The following is a 19,918-nucleotide window of genomic DNA, read 5'->3' as shown; positions in this document are numbered from 1 at the left end:
ATAAACGCGTCTCTCAGTTCTTTATTTTGCATTACGGTACTGATTATTTGTAAAAAAAACAACAAAACCAAACAAAAACCAAAAGAAAAACTGCCGCATGACGAAATGATGAAACAAGCATGCAAGTGTCATAAATTGTTCTAGTAGTAGTAACAATACATGTGTACCTAACCATTATGAAAACTAAATGAATCTTGTGAGAGATAATGGACATAATTAAAATTTAAAATTAGTTTACTAATTTGCATCATAGATGCATAATATACAGGGTGGCCCGTAAGTTCCTACCTATCCATATGTTGTTATAAACAACGTTATAATACTAATGATGAGTTGATGGCAGCTGTTACCGCGGCATTTGGAACAATAACTCCTGCTATGTTGAGGAAAATGTATCACAGAACATGGCGTCGCATAATATTATGCAGAGAATGAGGGACAGCACACACATACATAAGATATATGGATTGGTAGGGACTTACGGGCCACCCTGTAGACAGTTAATTTCAAGATTCAAGCTGTCTGGCATAGTAACTGGATTGGACTGATGTTTACACTGTTGCTGTTACCTATTTTTACCAGCTTAACTTTTCGTACTTTTGACTGTTTTGTATATTATTTCGATATTTCATTTGTAAATCGTTCGATAACTAAAAGCTTTTGTAAAAACGTTATTTTGATATTTCATTCTGTATCCATGAAATGGTATTTTACCATGATATATTGAATGCAGAAAACAACATTCTTTTCACGTAAACAACGTACGACTAGCACATCTACGAGTGTTTTGTAAGCTGGAAAAACTGGAAAAGAAAGTGCGCCTGTTGAAAGGAATAATATATATATATATATATATTTTGGTTAACGTTTTATATATACATTTTCAATTTCTCTTAAAACTCAAAGAAAATTAGAATTTTATTTTGAGTTACAAGTCTTATGCATTATTATGTAAAAATCCATGAGGTTGTTGCATTTGTTTCAGTTAAAACTATAAAATTCCTTAGAAGGTTATTTTCAGATAGTGTTATAATGGAGTTTGTTTGTTTTTGAATTTTGCACAAAGCTACGCGAGGGCAATCTGTGCTAGCCGTTCCTAATTTAGTAGTGTAAGACTAGGAAGGCAGCTAGTCATCACCACCCACCACCAACTCTTGGGCTACTCTTTTACCAACGAATAGTGGGATTGACTGTAACATTATAACGCCCCAACGGCTGAAAGGGCGAGCATGTTTGGCGCGACGGGGACGCGAACGCGCGACCCTCAGATTACGAGTCGCCCGCCTTAATACGCTTGGCCATGTCGGGCCAGTTATAATGGAACTGACATAAGTGTGCAAGATGAATTAGGCAGCATAACTTCAAAAGCTTTTTTGAAGTTTCAAATAATATAATTTGTTGAGCTAGATTAAATTATAATTTAATTATAAGGTGCTAACTATATAAACATGTCTTTTGGTATTCATAAGATTATAAGTGATATTATGGAAGTTATACATTTTTGAAATGGTTTGACTGAGCTGTGACATATATATTCTGCTATGTTACATTATCCCTGTTTTTAATGTATTTTGGATAGGTGTATGAATGAAAAAACTTGCAGTTTAATGTTGATTTTTTTCATGTTTTTTTATTTTTTTAGTGTGCACTGAACTGAATAATTCTCCCTGGCTTACTTTCTTATGTTTCTAGTGATAATTGAACAAACTTGGTACACACATTGCTCCTCACTGTCATCATGTGTTTACAAAAATTAGGAACATTTTTTGAATAATATTAGTTATCAAAAGTGACAATATATCTTATAAATAGGTAATTAAAAATATATCTTTAAGATGAAATATTTTAATGTAAAACTATCACCAATTTGTATTTTTTACAGGTTTTAATTGATGAGAGTGAAGAAAACTGGAGGATTATTTTCTGGAAGAGAAATTTTGAAAATGATTTTTTTTTACTTTAATGTAAACAAAAAATTATTAAAACAGGCATTTTACAGTGCTGCTGTAAATCTCTTTGTGGGATTCGTCATATTAGTGGCAGTAGCAGTGTACTTTATCTTCAAGCCATTTTTGCAACCTTTACTATGGGCTGTTTTATTTGGATCAGTTCTCCATCCTTTCAAACAGAAGATAGCACACTTTCTTAAAGAATGGATTCAAGATTTGCAGGAAAGAAATGCATCTGTTACTCTACAGTTTTTTTATTTCCCTGGTATTTTGACTAATTATATGTCTGAAAGATTAGGATATTTCATTTTAAAGTACATGTTGGTACTTTTGGTAATTTTTGTTGGAATACCAGCTGTGTTAGTATATTTTCATTTTTTTCCTGTGGACATAGTGGCAGTTTTGATGGTAACCTTTCATAGTATAGCTTTTCTACTAAGCATCTTACAAAAATCTACTGTTTTGGTAAGTTGAATACATTTTAAGTAATTTAAGTAATTTTTTGATATTATCTTTAAGGGTTTTTCCAATGTTATTTGATCTTGATAATAAAAAATTAACTTTTTGTATGAGTTGTATAGTTTTTATAATGTTTATGAAATGATCACATATAATGGATATTGACTTGTATAACTGACTTTTTTAAATATATTACAAGTACTCATAAGTATTTTTATGTACAGAGTAGCAAAATAGCTAATACACTAAATTATGGAAGACTTGAGTTTGGAATTACAGTGTAAAATACAAATTAATTTCTTACATAGTTAGAAATGACACACAAAGACAATATTTGTATGCAAAATGAAAAACCAAAATTTCTATGACTATGTTCTGCCATAAATTATGAGATAGTGTAGGCCTGCTGTAAGGTTGACACATGTATAAAGAACAAGGATTATCAGTGCTTTATGTGTTAGAGTTAGAAGAATAGTGTTTATCATCTATTTTAATTTTAATGTCTTCATCCATTAGAGGTTTAAGGTGAAATCACTACTGATAAATTTGAAAGTTACATAGTTTCTTTTTTTGATGGCATTTGCTTATATATTCGAGTTTTGTTTAATATATTAATATGTTTTGCTTAATTATAATTTATCAAAATGTTAGTTTGTAGTTAACTTTTCTTTTAAATGGCTTTTACATAATTTCCTTCAGGTATTCACTCTGCTACTAAGTTACATTATACTTGTCAACTTTTGGTGTACACCGATATCACAAACCATCTTACGTTGGATCTCTGTAATAGTATGGTGTGTCTGTATGTTTCATTTTGCTGCTTTTTGTGGCTTGTTGCAAGTTCCTGTCTTCTTGTGTTTTCTAGTACTGCTTGTAGCAGGATTTCTGATTGAAGCTAAGAAAAAGGAAAATTGTGAAGTTCAGGGTAAGAATTTCTGAAATAGTAAGTGTATAATTTGGTTTTCCTGGTTAAATGATTTAATTCTTGAAGAGACATACAAACAAGAAGACTTTATTTACCACATAAGCTGATATATTTTTTGCTTAAAATGATAAACCTCACCCTAAGTTATTAAGAGTACAAAACATTGCAGTGTTTCAACCATTTTATTGTTGGTAATATTGATCTCTGACCAGATATTATTTCTCGTACTGGACAATATAGACACCTCAAAACATTGACATAGTAGGACATTTAGACACCTAATAGTTTTAGAGGGGTGCTAAACTTGTAAAACTTTACAATGTTATAAAATAAACCTAGATCTAAGCAGGTCAAATAGTGGAGTAGATTTAAAATTTTAATAAAATAGGTCTATATCTATACAATTTATGTAATGTAGTAAGCCTTGATATATACAGTTCATTGTAATGTAGTAGGCCTAGATATATATAGGCCATATAAAGGAGAAAATTAAATTATTGTTTTATTTTATATGGAAGTGGTGTCTAAATAGTGTCTTGCTACATCTGGTAACTTGGATTCATTATTTCTACTGTTAGAGTAATGACATGAACTAGACTGCAACCATCTACAATTTTGTCCAGTTACCCAGATATGTTTTGATATACAATTTGAAATACTCTTCTGACAATTCAGGCTGTTATTAGAAATAAAACAATGTGTATTTCAAATATGTAGAAACAAATATGCTCAAAGTATACACACAAAGATTCCAGAACTTGTTTATTCATGTAATAAAAAGTAAGGTGCATTGATTAAAATGAATATTTAACACTGATGTGCTAAGAAGTGTTGATAAAGCAAACAAGCAAGACATCACTTGGTCATTAATTAAACACCACCTAAAGTAACTTTCTTCTTTTTCAATCTCATCAATACAATGCTATTGTAAAAACTAGTTTCAAAAGATTACAATTAAATTGTGAAGCATTGCCCAGCTTATATAGTTGTCACATGTTTGACCTACTGAATGCATCTTTATATAAATCATAGTATATTTCAGTGAGACTATAATAATAATTTGTAATTATAATTGTAATAAATGTAATTATTATGAGCTAGATTATACAAGTTAACAAGTGTGTGCAAAATAAGTTTTGGTATAGGCTTAAGTCAAAAAGACTATTCATAAAGTATGCAAGTTCTATTAGCAAATGTACAAAAGTACTGTATGAAATGAATTTAATTAACAGGCTTAATTCTTTTGTTTTCATCATACATGGATATATTTAGAAAACATTCCTTTAATCCCAGAAATCAGTTAAAGTTGCAGTGAGAAACACAAGTGAGCCAGCTGGAAACAAATATACATATTTTTATTAAATTTATATTTTGTTTACATGTGTTTTATTGTTTTCTTTTTGCATTTCATGTTTGATTGAAATTTATAGAAGCTGTATCCTATGGATACTTTAAACTTATATGTTTGATACCAATGCACCTGAATAGTATTTTCTAGTTATATACTAACATTTTACTGATATGATAAAATATTTGTAATTGTACAGTTTATGTTGAAAATGTCTTTTTTTTTTTTTTGGCTATTTGGTATTGTAACTTTTGTGAAGTTTGATTATAGGAGGAGACTTTCTGAGATCATAGAGGAACTTGTGGTAGAGAGTAGAAAATTATGGTTGAATGGAGTATTAAATTTGAGATTGTAGCAAGGACTAGAAGAAGTCTGTCTTAGATCCAAAGTTTTTGCATGCAGTGGGAAAAACTAAATCCACATCCTTAATCTTTCATCAAGAACTTGTTGATGAAAGATGCCTTACTAAATATTCATATGTGTTCTTGATGCAACCTTTAATCATTGCTTTCATGATTGGGAGTATAGTGTAATGGAGAAGTGTCCAACATCTTGATTGTTCCAAGATTTAGTGAAATAATTCTGTTGGATATTGAGGCACTCATTAACTAGCTCAATATGCACATATTAGATGAAATCCAATGAGTTTCATCAAAACAGCATTAGTTGGAGCGGATGAAATATTGCTATTATATAAAGAAATTCGGTGTTAGTCAGGAGTTTTTGAGGGTGATAAAGCACACTTACACTGCTTTAAAACTATGTTAATATTTGAGAACACTGGAATAGGGAATTATGAAGCAGAAGTAGAAGCACTGTTTTAGACCCTGAACTTTTACAAACAATCATTTCGTAAGAATGTGAGGCTGAAAGGTGCCTTGCTGGGTAGTCCCAGATGTTTCTGATGCAACCTCTGATGGTTACTTTCATATTTTGGAGTGTAGGGTAGCAAAGACAGAATCAATATACTGAATGTTTCAAGACCTATTGGAGTGGATATATGGGATACTGAGGCACTCATTTACAAGTCTAGACATTTCAAAGTGTTGCTTTGGGTTACTTAAGACCACAATTTGTGTTACATCAGATATTATCATTTTTACATGTTGATATTTTTGAATACTCAATTTCTTTTAAACTTCAATGTATCTGTGTTGGTTTAGCATAAGGGAAAATTTACAGTTCTTATTAAAAAAACAATAACAATAATTAGTGCTAAGAATTGGTGGTTAAGTAAGATAAATAGTTAAGCTATTTTCTTTCAAACACTAGTCAGTATTATTTGCAAGATATGTAAATGAATAATATCTTAATGTAACTTTTGAGTTGGGATGAACTATCTTTATAACTAAACTCCTAGCATTGGGTGAAACTAGCTTTGTTCATATATTTTACTCATTACCATGTACTAAGTGAAGTCATAATTAGCTTGTATTTTCTCTAACACACACTGTTTTCAGTGCCAAGTTATTTAATTATTTAAAAGTGTGAACACTTGATATTCATTTTCTCTTTGAACTGAGGATGTAAGACTGCTGTTCTCACATTCATATCTTAATGATGGACCTAGAATTCCATTTTCCCTCAACCAAAGAGCTGTAAGCAAACTAGTTACTAACAGGTGTGCAGAGATGACAATAAAATATTCATTAATATAGAAAATGAAGAACAATGGAACATCTGATGTTCAAAAGCTGCCATTTTACACCAACCTTTGAGAAAAGAAAAATTAAAACATATCATTGATTTTTTTTTTTCACTCAGGAAATAACTGATAACCCTTGTAAACTTCTCTAAAGTGCCAGCAGCAATGCCAATGGAAAACCATTCTACAAACTGTTCATCCTGTCAGAAAAATAAAACTGTACAGGAACCTAAGCTGTCTTTTCCTAATATTAAATCTGCATTCTCTCACACTATTATTTTCAGAATACAACTCCAAGTAATTCGGGCCTTTATCCTATTAGTCTCTATAGATATCTTGTAAATATCAGTAAGATCTCTCCTTACTATTCTTTTTTGATGAGAGAATAATTTACAGATTTTATCTTATCCGTATAAGAGAACTCTTCCATTCCTGGAATCATTCTAGTAACCTCTTCCTCTTTTGAACCTTTCCCAATAAGCCCATGTTTTTTCTAAGAAAAGAAATCCAACACTGTAAACAATATTCCAAGGAAGCTTAACTAGTGAGTTGTATAGAGGTACCTTTTTGCTAAGATCTCTTTCTTTAGTTGCATTGTTAAGTAGTTTCCCATCTATATTAAATTTGGAAACCAGTTTTGATAACCAAATCTACTACTTTGATCTCACTTTAAATAAAAGGCATTTGCCAAATATTTGACTAACATATTAGTTAACCCCTAAAGGGCAGCCATTATCAATTGATGCTGCTACCCATTGTTTAAATGTTAATCTAAACTATGCTTTAATACCTCAACATTGTCAATACACCTATAAATATCCAAGAGTTCAATGTCATTAGCAAAGTCTACTGATTTACTAATTATGTCTTTATAGGTTTCATGTTGTTATAATGATACAGCTATATGTCTGCAGATTTCCAACACTAAAAATGTGGTTTTTATATCTGTGTTAGGAAGAACACACATGTTTTTCACACACCCAGTTTTACTGTCTTTGTATTACCCTTAAAACTCTCCTACTTTACTTTTCCATCATACACCTCCTTTCTAAAACACTTCACTGATCCCCTGAAGGGTTTTTGGGATACCTTTCTTCTCATTACCTCCACATAAGCATGACTGTTTTCCTTAATCCTATCCATGTGCTTGTTTTCTTTGGTGTTTTGACCTTATTTGGAAGGATGCTGTCTTGTCAACATGCATTCTACTTTTCAGTAATCTTTGTGACTTATAGATAACTCCTTTTCTTCATCAGGTTATTTTTGGAGATATTTCTGAGTATTTGGAATCATGTGGAATTTGTAAGACAACATTTGACTTTTTTGTTTTTGGTTTCTCATTTGTCTTATTCTGATCCCATGCTCTTTCCAATAATTGTTTTTTGTTCTGTACCCTCCTATAGTTTACTAGTTCCTACTGTCTGAGGTTTGTGTGACATTTTGGCATATGTTGGATTCATCATTACCAGTAGCTGTGGTAACTCTCAGGTGGTTTCCAATCTAGTAGAGGTGCATTTGCCCACTTTTGGTAGGAATCCAGTACTGATCCTTGGTTGATCTGTCTTATCATATGGAATTTCCATCTCTTTCCTTTCCTTCTCCAACATTTTTCCTGTACTGATATTCTTCCTGCTGTCTTGGGATCTCATAACCATTCAGTGTTTACCTAAGGCTCTAACGACTTCTATTACAAGGAACTCTCAAGCCTTTCAGCCAATCTATCCCAGGTTTCTACTTCAGTTTTTTTGTCATAGGTATCCTATGGTTAATCTGAATCACTTCAACCAGTTTTCAGATCTTCCTTGTTTTACCATGGAGTCCTCTTTCACACTTAATTGGGTTTTTTCTACAGCACTGTGAATGACCAAGGTAGATGTCTTTATACTTATTTCTATATTCCTGTTTTTCATCAGTCCCTTTGTTTTCTTTGGTTTGTCTTCTACAGGGTTTTGTATCAGTTTTGCACCTTGTCTTTCAGGCTTGCTTTAGCATCATTTAATTATTGATTGTAACATTTACACTGCCAGAAAGATGACTGGCTCTTGTTAGTTTTTTCTGAACTGGAATCTTCTCAATACACAAACTGCTACTAACAGTAGCAACACTTGTTGGTTGGATTTTCAAATTGGAAAAGACTTTTCTTATGCCTACCCAGTATCTTATCAAGTTTGGTGTATTTTTCAACACTTATTTAAGTTGGATCCAACATTTTCTGCTTTATCTTTGTTTAATTAAGCTTTGAGTTCTTCACACCCTTGCTGCTTCCTCTCTTTCTTCACACAAGGTTCTATAACTTTTGGGAACTTAAGCTTCTATGGAAACCCTTTTCCTTTTGAGTCAGAAGCATATGTGTTCTCTTCAGTGGACTCTACGTGACCAATAAAATATTACTTTGAATCCCTTGGACTCCATAATTACCCTTTCTCCTTTCCTTGTAGATGATATGCATTTGAGGTTGAACAAGGGCAACATGACAGTGAGGGTACCTCTTCCTCCAACTTATCAAAATTTGCATAGTTCACAGATGCTTCTCTCTACAGATTGTGATATATGTTTTTGTCATTGGGAGGCTTTTGGTCACCAATTGAAAAGTGTTACCATATCAACATTTTGGAGCTTCTGGCAGAACAATGTAATTTAAATTATTTTCTTTCTATTGTATGAAACTGACTCATCCTGATCCATTCAGACAGTTCCATGGTTGTGGTGTATATTAATCACCATGAAGGCACCCATTCCCAATGTAGGCAAACATTAGAATTCCTTTATGAGGCCCACTTGCTGCAGATTCATTTTCTTGGTGCTGGGTTCCAGGTGCTTTCAACATTGTAGTATATTGCTTTTCTACACCCAACATGATTTATTCCATGGTGTGGTCTCTTGACCTTCAGGTTTTCAGATGGCTATACAGTAATTAAGGTACTCCTCATCTGGATGCCTTTACCACTTTCCTCAACACCAAGTTACTTCTTTTTTGATTTGTTATTTCTCATTGTTCGGCCCTGGCTATGGATGATTTAAGTCTGGATTGGGCCAACTAGTACCTTTATGTTTATTCCACCACCTAACTCTTTCCTGGGGTGATTTTAGTCATCCATGTCACTTTGTGTAAGATCCTTCAGACTGCTCCTTATTGGCTGGTGCAACCTTGGTTTCCTTATCTCATTCAGCTCTAAACTACACCTCCATTACATCTTCCTATCACTTCATCAAACCAAGTCACTGGTTTTCCATCCTGCTCTTATCACCCTACAACTTCCTGCCTGCCATTTATTAGGTCTTTGACAAGTTGTTCCAGATTGTATTGTGTGTCACTTTTCTTTTATATTTGACCATTCAATCTCCTCTTGAGATTTATTACTGCAATTAGAACATCTTCTGCCATTGGTCTTTGAATCAGAGTTTCTCCTTCTTGTTCCACATATTACAGGTTTTTTTACTCGGCTATTTAATTAAGGGGCTTCTGGTTCTTCTTTAGCTGGTTATTGAGTAGCCCTATTCAAGATCTTCTGTTTTTCCCTCTAATATTTGGAGTTTTCCTCTTCTATCATTTCCATTTTATTGTGTTCCTTCTGGATACACACACTTCCTCATTGGGTGGTTCTTCATTGCTTTGCAGTTCCACTGTTTGAACCTTTGTCCTCATTTTCCTTAATTAACATATCACTTACATCTTATTTTTACCCCCTCTTGCTTGTGCATCATCTTTCTGATATTTTTGCTATTTACATTTCTTATTTGCTGTTCATTCCACGTATTTTCTCCTTTATTTGGATTGATCTTTCCTACTCAAGACTACTTTCTTGCTGATTTCACTTCCCTTCATTTTCCACTTTTTATTCCAGTCTGATTCAAATAGACTTTTAGGTCATGTATGTGCTATTTGTTTTTTACATTGCCTACATGGTCTCTTTCTGTGGTTTTCATTCCTCTCTTTCATCCTTTTGCAACAATTTTCTGTGTGTGACATTTCTCCTTCTACCCTTACAAATTGGATTTGTCAGCAGATGATTAGATTGATGTATTCCTCCTTACCTCCTCCTTTCTAAAATCTGTTCCAGGTGTTATTGCCTCACTTCAGGTACTTTACTTTTTCTGTGGCATCTCATCTTAATTTTTTCTGTTTGATGAAATTTCTTCAGTCAGGCATGTGGACTACACCTCATACATTTATCCCTCACTATCTTTGTTGGGTGACTGTTTCTTCTTCATTGGGGTACTACTTCAGCCTTCCACCATCTTTCAAACTTTGGTGTGGCTGTTACTATTTCACTTAATTTTTCTATGCATTTTTTCTTTCCTTCCAGTAGCACATACCATTTAGGTTATGGATCCTGCTCAGTGGTGAATGTTGCCTGCCCAGGTATGCTACCTTCTCAAATCTACACTGTCCAACCAAGATGCAAATTCATGGCCAATAACACACACACTGCAGAGATTGGGGTTTTATAAGATCACTAGTAGGTTTTCTCATGATATATTTGCTTCATAAATATGCCTATTCCAGACTGCAGTAACCCATGGACTTGCAGGGGTAAAGCATAAGGGGATAGCTGCCCATCCTTTCTATCCTTTTGATTGATTAAATCAGGAATGGTCTACTTTTCAAAATGTGGTTTTCATGTTCTTTGCTGTTGGCATGCCTCTGGACTCTCCATTGCATTTTGTCACATTACAAATATTCACATTACTGACAGGAAGTGTGCATTTAGGGGAACAACCTCATATGGTGACACACCCACTTAGTAAATGAGTAGATTGAAAGTTTTTAAAAGATAGAAACATCTGTGTTTAGTATTGGCAAGAATGGGAGACTGATAACATTGTGCATAGATGATGTTTTTGCCTATAATAATGTATGAAGGCTTGACAAACACTAGGTTCACCAGAAAAGACTCATTTGAGATTTGGAAGATTGGTTATCATCTTTCTTTGTTCTACTTAGCTCTTGGAATTTGTTTCAAGAAGCAAAGACGTATTTGATGTGATTATATTTGGTTTTCTTAGATCCACTAGATCTTAGAGTGGATAGAGACTTATTGGTTTTAGTGTTAAGGATAGTTGTTAAACACAGATTTTTCTTACTGTATCACAAATCTGGTGTATTTGGTTAAGTGAACAATTGCTTTGAGGGAGTATTCTTCTAGTAAGAGTTAGGGTACTTTTGTCTAAATGCATATTTTATATAAATATAGATTGCTATAACAATATTAAGGATCAAGCCAAAGTCATAAGGTTATAGGTATCATCTTAAATAAATAAATTGATTTATTATTATTTTTTGTCTGCATTAATTTTTTCACAGTTAAATGAGTTTTAACACTCTTTTCTACCATTGTACCTGATGTCTTAATTGCACCCATAGTGAAATAAAAAGTCAAACATGCACACAGAGCTTCTTAATTTAAAGTTTATTATGTTTTAAAGCACACTTTGACTTGGATATCACTTACCTTATTGTTGCTTAGGTTGGAATAACATAGTGGTTTCTATTAGAAATAAACAGTGAAACAGCTACACCTTAAAATATAGCATTACATATTTATATTTTGTAAAGACTGTGCAGTAGCTTTTAATTAACTGTAGAAGGATACTAAGTGTACCAAAATAAACTTTATAATTTGAGTTTATTTTTCTATTTGCAGGATATTTTAGTATATGTACACACACACTTATAAATTTGTTATTTTAACTCGAAAACAAGCCAAAACAAAAACAAACAAATCTGAATCAATTGAAAATATCCCAAAAGATGTGGCAAAGTGTAGCATATAAAGGCTTATTTAGAACATGATTGTCACAGTAGACTAGATGAATGAGTGGTGGTTGGGAGCTATGCTAGTTTGGACAGGTGGATGGGATGCTTCATGCTGGAACAGTTCATTTGCTGTGCTATCAATTAGTGCCCTTCTATCATACTGGGGGCTAGAATTGGAATTATAACATCAAGAGGTAACTTTTAATCTTACTTAACCTCAAATGGTAGTATCTTGTTTCTTTATTTTTAATTTTATTTTAATTAATTATTTATTTGGGAGAGCAGTCACCTTCATACAACTGTCTGCAGGAAGTGAAGGGTGATATAGATGTGAGACGTTGTGGGCTTGAGCACACACATTTCGCTTTCCTAATTTCTATATCTAATTCTATATATATTGCTATTTTTTATTTCTTATGTGAGACTGGTGAATGGAGATTAAGACTGATAGATGGTGTATCTCCACCACTATTTGGGTCCTAATTCTTCAGTCACCTCCAAAACCTAGGGTATCTTTCATAATCCCACATTGTAGCTTGTAACCTTGGTTTTTTTTTCAATTGATGCAGCATTTTTTGTTTTGGCTTGTTTTTGAGGTAAATTAATATATTTAGTCAGAGGTTTAGATTTGCTGTTTCTAATGCAGTCCTTCCTTATGATTTTACTTATTTTACTACTTAACTTCATTAAAATGTAATTATTTTCACAAAATATATATATTTTTTAGTTCCCATGTTTAACAGGAATGTACCATGCATACATTTAACCAAACAAATATCTGTTTTACTTAGCATAGTGTGTTTTAAGCAGTTAGCTCTATGGAATAAATACAGTTATTTATATATTGTGAAAACTTGACAGGTAGTGAACAACCAAATGATCCCATCATCGTCATGAATTTTAAAAAGCATCTGATTTGGTTGACTTCTGATGACAAAGAAGATGTTTTTTCAGTAAGTTAACATAAAGTTTGTAAAATCAGTCAGATATTATCTTAATGCAATGCAAATAAAGGTTGTCTTAACTAATTAGCAGTATATTAAGCAAAATATGAAACCTTATTTTTTCCTTGTATTGCATTGCATTTTTAAAGAAATGCAATGAGCATATGACATTTCAATATAGTAGTCCCTCTCTTGCAAGATTACTTATTTCTGTTAAGTGCTGTCTTCTATATAACTTATTTATGCATGCTACAAGCCTTCCACTCCTTCCTGTCTCTCATGCAAATCATCATGCACAATTTTTAAACCAGTAGGAATATGACTCATATGATGCATGCAATTCCCTTTAATCTCCTTAAACAAACCTTCTCTTCTTGTTTAACAGTGCTTGAGTTCAGACATCTTTTTTTTATATCAATTCTGACTCAGTGTGATTTTCTTTTGATTAATTGGCACTTTATTCCATAAAATTTCTAAGGATTTTCACTTCCATTTTGAAAGCATTTATTTACCTGTGTTTTGTTGCCAAATATTTTGATTATTTGTATGATTTTGATCATCCATTCTGAAGGTCACATTACCACTTCTAGTCCCTTAATTTGTCTCAAACCAATCTTCAGGCCACAGGTATAGGTGACCTATTGGCATTTATTTGTGTGAAGATTGAGTGTTATGTGGACAACTCTTTGTTTTTCTTCCACTGCTTCTCTTCCTCCTATGCCCTTGGATTTCTTGCCACACCAATGAGGATTTTGATAGTTTGTCCTCTTCTCAAAGTTTGATGTGCTTTCCCACATTCTGCCTGAGGATTCTATTTAGCCATCATCAGATTTTTGGATTATATTTCTCAAGTATGTGATATTTTTCTTTTGCTCTGAAAATTTCTGACCCAAGTTCATTTCTTTTACATGATTCAACCTCCCAACCTTACTTGGATTTCCTCTGTTCTCTGATATTTTGGTTCACATTTTGTGTTTTGCCTCCCTTATTGGGGACATCATTACTATACCTTGTCCTCCACAAGAATAAGTCCACTCACTGTCATTAGTGTGTGGTCTGTCCTTATATGGACCACCTATTATTGGGTTCAGTTTTGCCTATTTGGGTGGCAGGTCCTGAATTTCTCGTACACCCAACTGATACCATGCATTCCCATTTTTGTTTTACTATGAAGATTATATTGCAGTATCTCTCCTTGATCCATCTTTTGTCAGTGGCTCTTCATAGGGTCCCTGATTGTTTTTTCCATGGATGTTCTCTCCATTCTCACACCCACGTTGGCCATCTGTCGTCTTTGGGCCTGTCCCTGCTAACATAGTTTATTTGTTGCTAGGATCTCTTGAGTCATGATGCTTATCTTCATAGTATTCTCCCAACTTATTGTCTATGGAATCTATATGGTCCCATTTTTTTCTACACATGAGGTTCTATGTTTTTGGGGATGTGTTGTGTGGTCTTTGACTCCTCTTATACCCCTCGGTCAGGCTTGTATGGTCCCTTCACTGGATCCTTGCTTGGAATCCTTTGGATCCTCCCATCTACCTTCCATCTTGCTTGAGGGTGAATTCTGTTGGTGGTTGGATGTTGCTCATTGGTTTGTGGTGGAACATTATCTTATCAATTTCCTCAAACTCCTTGCTGTTTGTTGGGCTTTGGAAAATTTCTTTCTATTTTCATGGGTCTGTTGGTCATGATCCACTCTGATGATACCACAAAGGTGGCTCATATAAGGGTTAACCAGTTGATATCCCTGCATTTCTTACCTCAGATTTTTTTTGGGCCCATTATCATCATCCTTATTTGAAGGTTTTCAAGTACTGGGTGATTTCACCTTGGGGCAAATTGTCTTTACTGATCAGACCAGGTTTACCTAATGGAGTGACTCCTTCATCTTCTTGTTTTTCATTGACTATGCATTTGGTGGGATGTCTGCTATATCAACACATTTGCCACCTCCCTTAATCACCAATAACTTTTTTTCATCTTCTGTTCCACATGCCTTCACCTAGGATTGGTTGAGCAAGTTATTTACGTTTATTCTTCTATCCAGTTACATCATTGGGTATTCTTCCTCATACATATCACTCCATGCATATTCTTTATGATTGTTCATTACTTGCCCTTTTCAACCGTGGCTTTCTCACTTACTACAGTTTTGGTTGTTTACCTTTTTCCCTCTCCTATTCTTCTGGACTTCCTTCATCAACCACAGTTGCTGGTTCTGCCTTCCATACTTTGCATCTTTCATCTTCATACCTGGTTTTTGTCATATCCCTTGCAAGAAAATCTGGTTTCTCAGGTCATGTGTCATTTTATTTAGCTCATTCTTTTCACCCTTCAACCATCACTGTGTATCAGCAGATATGGAATGTTTTTACACCTGGGCCATGGCTTAGAAGGGTTCTGGCTTCTTGTCCAATGGATGCTTATGTCTCTAAGTTTCTTTCATGGTCTTTGAGAAGGAGTCTTTCATCTTCTTGATTTCTAGGTTTTGGCAGCCATATCCCATACCACTATTTCTTTTCTCGTTATCACAGGATCTACCCTTCCCCTGCCCTTACTTGTTTGATCTGTCTTTTCCAAATAAGTTGGCTGCTTTTTCATCCAGTACTTTTGGATTGGGACAATAATGCTGTATCCTGTTCCACTACTTTCCTCTGTTTGAGTCCATTGACTCGTATTCATTGTTTCATCTATCCCTTAAAGTGTATTTTCTTTTCCTCTTGTCCTGCAGATGTTTTTGATCAGTTATATTTGCTATAGCTTTTCTTTGCACACTGTACCACTCAACATGTTTTCTCTTTTATATATAGTGTTCCTTCCTTCACACAACTTCATTGACTCATGAGAATAACTCCCCTTTTGTCCATTTCCCATCCTGTTATTTTTTATTTTACTCTCATCATGATCTACATACATTTTTGTGCCCAGTGCATCCACTTTGTTCTTATATTGCCTGCCTGGTTTCCTTCAAGTGTTCTTATTCCTGGCAACCCTCTACCTCTTGGGATCTTTCTCTCTCTACCCTTTTCATTGGACTTGTTGTTTCAACTAGTTGGCTTATTCCTCTTGTCCTCTTTCCATCTTTGGTTCTTCTGTGTTACCTCACATCAAATGTGACATCTCACCTTTTCCCTTGCATTTTATCTTGGTCGACTTTTAAAGGAGATTCTGTAATCAGCCATGCTGATCATTACACCAATTTTTATCTCTCATTATCTCCATCACATCACAATTTCTGTATCCTCAGGGTTTCATCTACCATCTGTGGTGATACTTCAAATGTCAGTGTGGCTATGCCAATGGGTAAGTCAGTATTAATGCTTTGTTCTCTTGCAGGCCCCCTTGCATCAAATTTGTCTCTTGGATCCTGCTCTATGGCAAGATATTCTTTAACAAAAATCTGCTGTACAATCCATGTTGGCTGCATGCTCTTGTCTGTGACTCTGCGTGGTAACCACAGAGATAAGGTGTTCCACAAAATTGCTAGAAGGTTATATACCTTGTGATAATTGCTTTATAAACAAATCTGTTCCAGACTATACCATACATGGACTACATGGATAATGCAGATTGAGATAGCTGCCTATCTGTGTCATCTCTTGAGCAAAGAGATCTGTCTCTGGTGATGATTGTCCTCTGGAGCCTTCAATACGTTTTTACCACCCCTTCAAGTGGAGCATGGAAGTCCTTACCACTTACTAGTTTCAAGCTGCTGGAATGGTAGACCATGAAGGTTTCCACTAAACATTTGGCTATAACCATTCAAGTGAGAGTATAGTGGTGCTGTTCTGCTGGTGTAGATGCAACATGGCCTCCACTGGATTTGATCCAACCCATTACTGGTGGACATTGCTTCCTGATACTATTTACACTATCACAGGAGTTGATCCATCTCCTTCCTAGATGATGTGGTTTCCTGACACTATTTATACAACCACAGGAGTTGATCCATCTCCTTCCTGGATGACATGGCCTCTTTATACTATTTGCATATTTAACAATACCCACAAACACTGGAGTTGATTTGTTGCCATATTGGTAGACATGGCCTCCTATTTTTTCATACATACAGTAAATTAATCTATCACATTAAGGTTGATGGACCTCCTGTTACACATTCCATACCACCTGGAGTTGATTTGTCACACATATAGTTCATCTCTTTTGATTGGAAACTCTCATCTTATCTTTGCATAGATATTAGTTCTCAGCATTGAGATGTTGTACTTGAGTGAACCAACTAGCATAAGTCCTTGCACAAGTTGAATCCATTCTTTTGATGTAGGATGGTCAGTCTTAGTTTGCTATAGGGTTTTGATTCTTGTGTAGCATCCAGGAATTGGTGTGTATCTTAATCCATGATTCTTTGGTTGAAAGTGAAGACAGTATGATCCTCATCTTACCCTAGCATTGATGTCAGTACACCGTAGAGGAGATTTTGGATGTAGTTGATTTGACAAGCACAGTTCAACTCACCTTAGCCACTCTACACTTTGTGATTTCCACCCTTGTATTTTATGATTTTCTGTACATGGACGAAGGCTATACCTGGCTCAGAAGTGGTGTGATTTCCATACTCTGATCAGTGGATCTCACTCTTTCATGGTAAAGGGTGTCCTTCAGATGCTTCCAGGAATGGTTCTATTGTTCTCTTGCACCTCTCCTTTCTCCTTCTTAATGTGGGATTCTACCTAATCTTGTGAAGATAGGTAAGTACTGCATAAATAAAAAGTGCACAGAGAGGGCAGCACTGAATGAGAATAGCTAATCTTGTGAAAGGAGGGAGGTAAGTACCTATCAGAAATACATTTTCATTTTAGGAAAATTATAACTTTGATATAAAGACATAAGTGTTTAAAAAGTAGATTTCTAAATTAAAATATTTCACAATTTTTACCATCAATATTTACTATTTAATACATAAAACTATTTTCATTACTGAAAACACAATTACATAAAATATTTACATACTGCATAGATGTCAGGACCAAGGGGTGATGGTTGGTATGTGCCCTCAATAATTAATGTTATTTGGCTCCACAATATTTTGCTGCAAACATTTTTATTTAGCCTTTTTCTATGTACTCAGCTAACTGCCAACCAAAACTAAAGGAGATTACAGTCCTTTGGCAAATTTTAAACATCTATTTTAAATAATTTCTAAATCCTGTTCATAAATTAATGATTTTTAAAATGATTTCAAAATATTCAATGAAATGTTATACTTGAAATTTACATGTAGGTCTGAGAATATCAACTAAATGCATTATGTGATATTGCTGATTAATCAGCTTTTAATAAAACTGAAAATAGAAGAGAGAAAGAGAATACAACAGTTTTTGACACTTAACCAATCATTAACTGTTCAATGATAAACTGTGGGTTCAAATCTTCCTCACACTAAACATACTCGCCCTTTCATCTATGGGGCATTATAATGTAATGGTCAATCTCAGTATTCGTTGGTAAAAGAGTAGCCCAAGAGTTGGTGGTGGGTGGTGATGACTAGTTACCTTCCCTCTAGTTTTAAACTGCTAAATTAGGTATGGTCAGCACAGATTGCCCTAGTGTAGCTTTACACCAAATTCAAAAACAAATGAAACAATCAATGATGAACCACAAAATAGTGATTTTTTACACTATGACTTTTTCTTATACATAAAATGTTTTGTGTAGACATTAAAATATTATTTCATGAGGCATATTTTTGCATGAAAATGTATTATTTTAGTGAATGTTTTTTCCTTTATTTAATTAAAAATAATAAAATTATTGTGAGTAATTTTTAGTTAAAATTTATGATTATTACAAAAACCAATATTTCTCACCTCTAATACATCTTAATTAAATTTTAAAATATGTAGAGATACCTACTTCCTGCTATACTGATTTAAACCTGATTACTACAATATAAGACACCAGGAAAGTTTCAGTTTTCTGTAATATAAGTTTCCCATATAAAAATAAAACTTTCTCAAAACTTTGCAATTTTCTCTTCTTAAAAAAATTCAGGTTAGAGATGCTTCAGTTTTTGTTATGAATAATTTACAAGTGTTGTAGGTTGAATTAAGTTGTAATTTTGGCATGAAATACAGAATTTTGTAAATCTCTGATCTAAGATTATTATGTGATGTATTTGTGTAAATAAAATAATATAATAAGCTTAAAATAAAGAAACTTCTTGGCTTATCCAACATCAGTAACTTAAGACTTAATAACCCTTTAAGTATATAAATATAGAGCATTTATATGAATTTGAAAATTGGGTTAAATTTTTATGAAAAACCTGCCCGTATAAAGGGTTATCTTATATAATTTTCATTTTTCCACAATCAATGATTTTCTTAGCAAAGTTTTAAACATGTGCCACCATATTTTCCATTGTTATGCACATCGACCAAAAACGTCTGTGTGTATTATTTTACAATACATTTTATATATTGTACAGTGTAGAGTACTACAATAACTATGATTTTAGTTGTGTATAAGTTGGCCTATACTGAAATTTAAGAAATGTACTCTTATCTTTTGCCAGGAACTGATCTCAGAGCATATGAAGTACAAAGTTTTTTACAGATTGAATGGCACTCTTTTGTGCACTATTCAATGGTTAAAAAAAGTACAATATGTAATGGAATATGATACTGATTTCAGAAAAATAATTTTCAAAAAACTGTTACTGAACTATTGTGAGACATGGCAAAGATTTAATCTTTGAAGGCAGCCATATGTTATTGCCAGTTCTATGTCTGGCAAGAAAGCATTAATGAAAGATTTAGATGTAAAGGAAATGGTCGTTTTATCAGTGCTATAAAGAGAAAAATACACATTTCAAAGCAAAGTTTTTCAGTGAAGTCAATCATATCAGTTACCAAGCATCTTTATAA

General features: G+C 33.7%; 1 protein-coding gene across 8 annotated transcripts in view; it reads left to right on the top strand.

Moving 5' to 3' along the window:
- Nucleotides 1-2,063: 2,063 nt before the first annotated feature.
- Nucleotides 2,064-19,918, top strand: part of LOC143255250 (transmembrane protein 245-like) — a 54,490-nt gene continuing 36,635 nt past the window's right edge. The window contains exons 1-3 of one of the 8 annotated variants that reach the window (XM_076510619.1): nt 2,342-2,414; nt 3,274-3,333; nt 12,946-13,037. In XM_076510619.1, coding sequence (XP_076366734.1) covers nt 12,978-13,037 — 60 coding nt within the window. In that variant the 5' untranslated portion in view covers nt 2,342-2,414; nt 3,274-3,333; nt 12,946-12,977. Of the gene's footprint in view, nt 2,415-3,160; nt 3,352-12,945; nt 13,038-19,918 lie in introns of those variants that run through there. The other 7 variants (XM_076510618.1, XM_076510621.1, XM_076510616.1 and 4 more) reach the window with 7 other exon arrangements.

Source organism: Tachypleus tridentatus, chromosome 7 (genome assembly GCF_004210375.1).
Source record: "Tachypleus tridentatus isolate NWPU-2018 chromosome 7, ASM421037v1, whole genome shotgun sequence".
Classification (NCBI taxonomy): domain Eukaryota; kingdom Metazoa; phylum Arthropoda; class Merostomata; order Xiphosura; family Limulidae; genus Tachypleus; species Tachypleus tridentatus.
The sequence above is the reverse complement of the archived record's forward strand: the minus strand, read 5'-3'. Positions and strand labels throughout refer to the sequence as shown.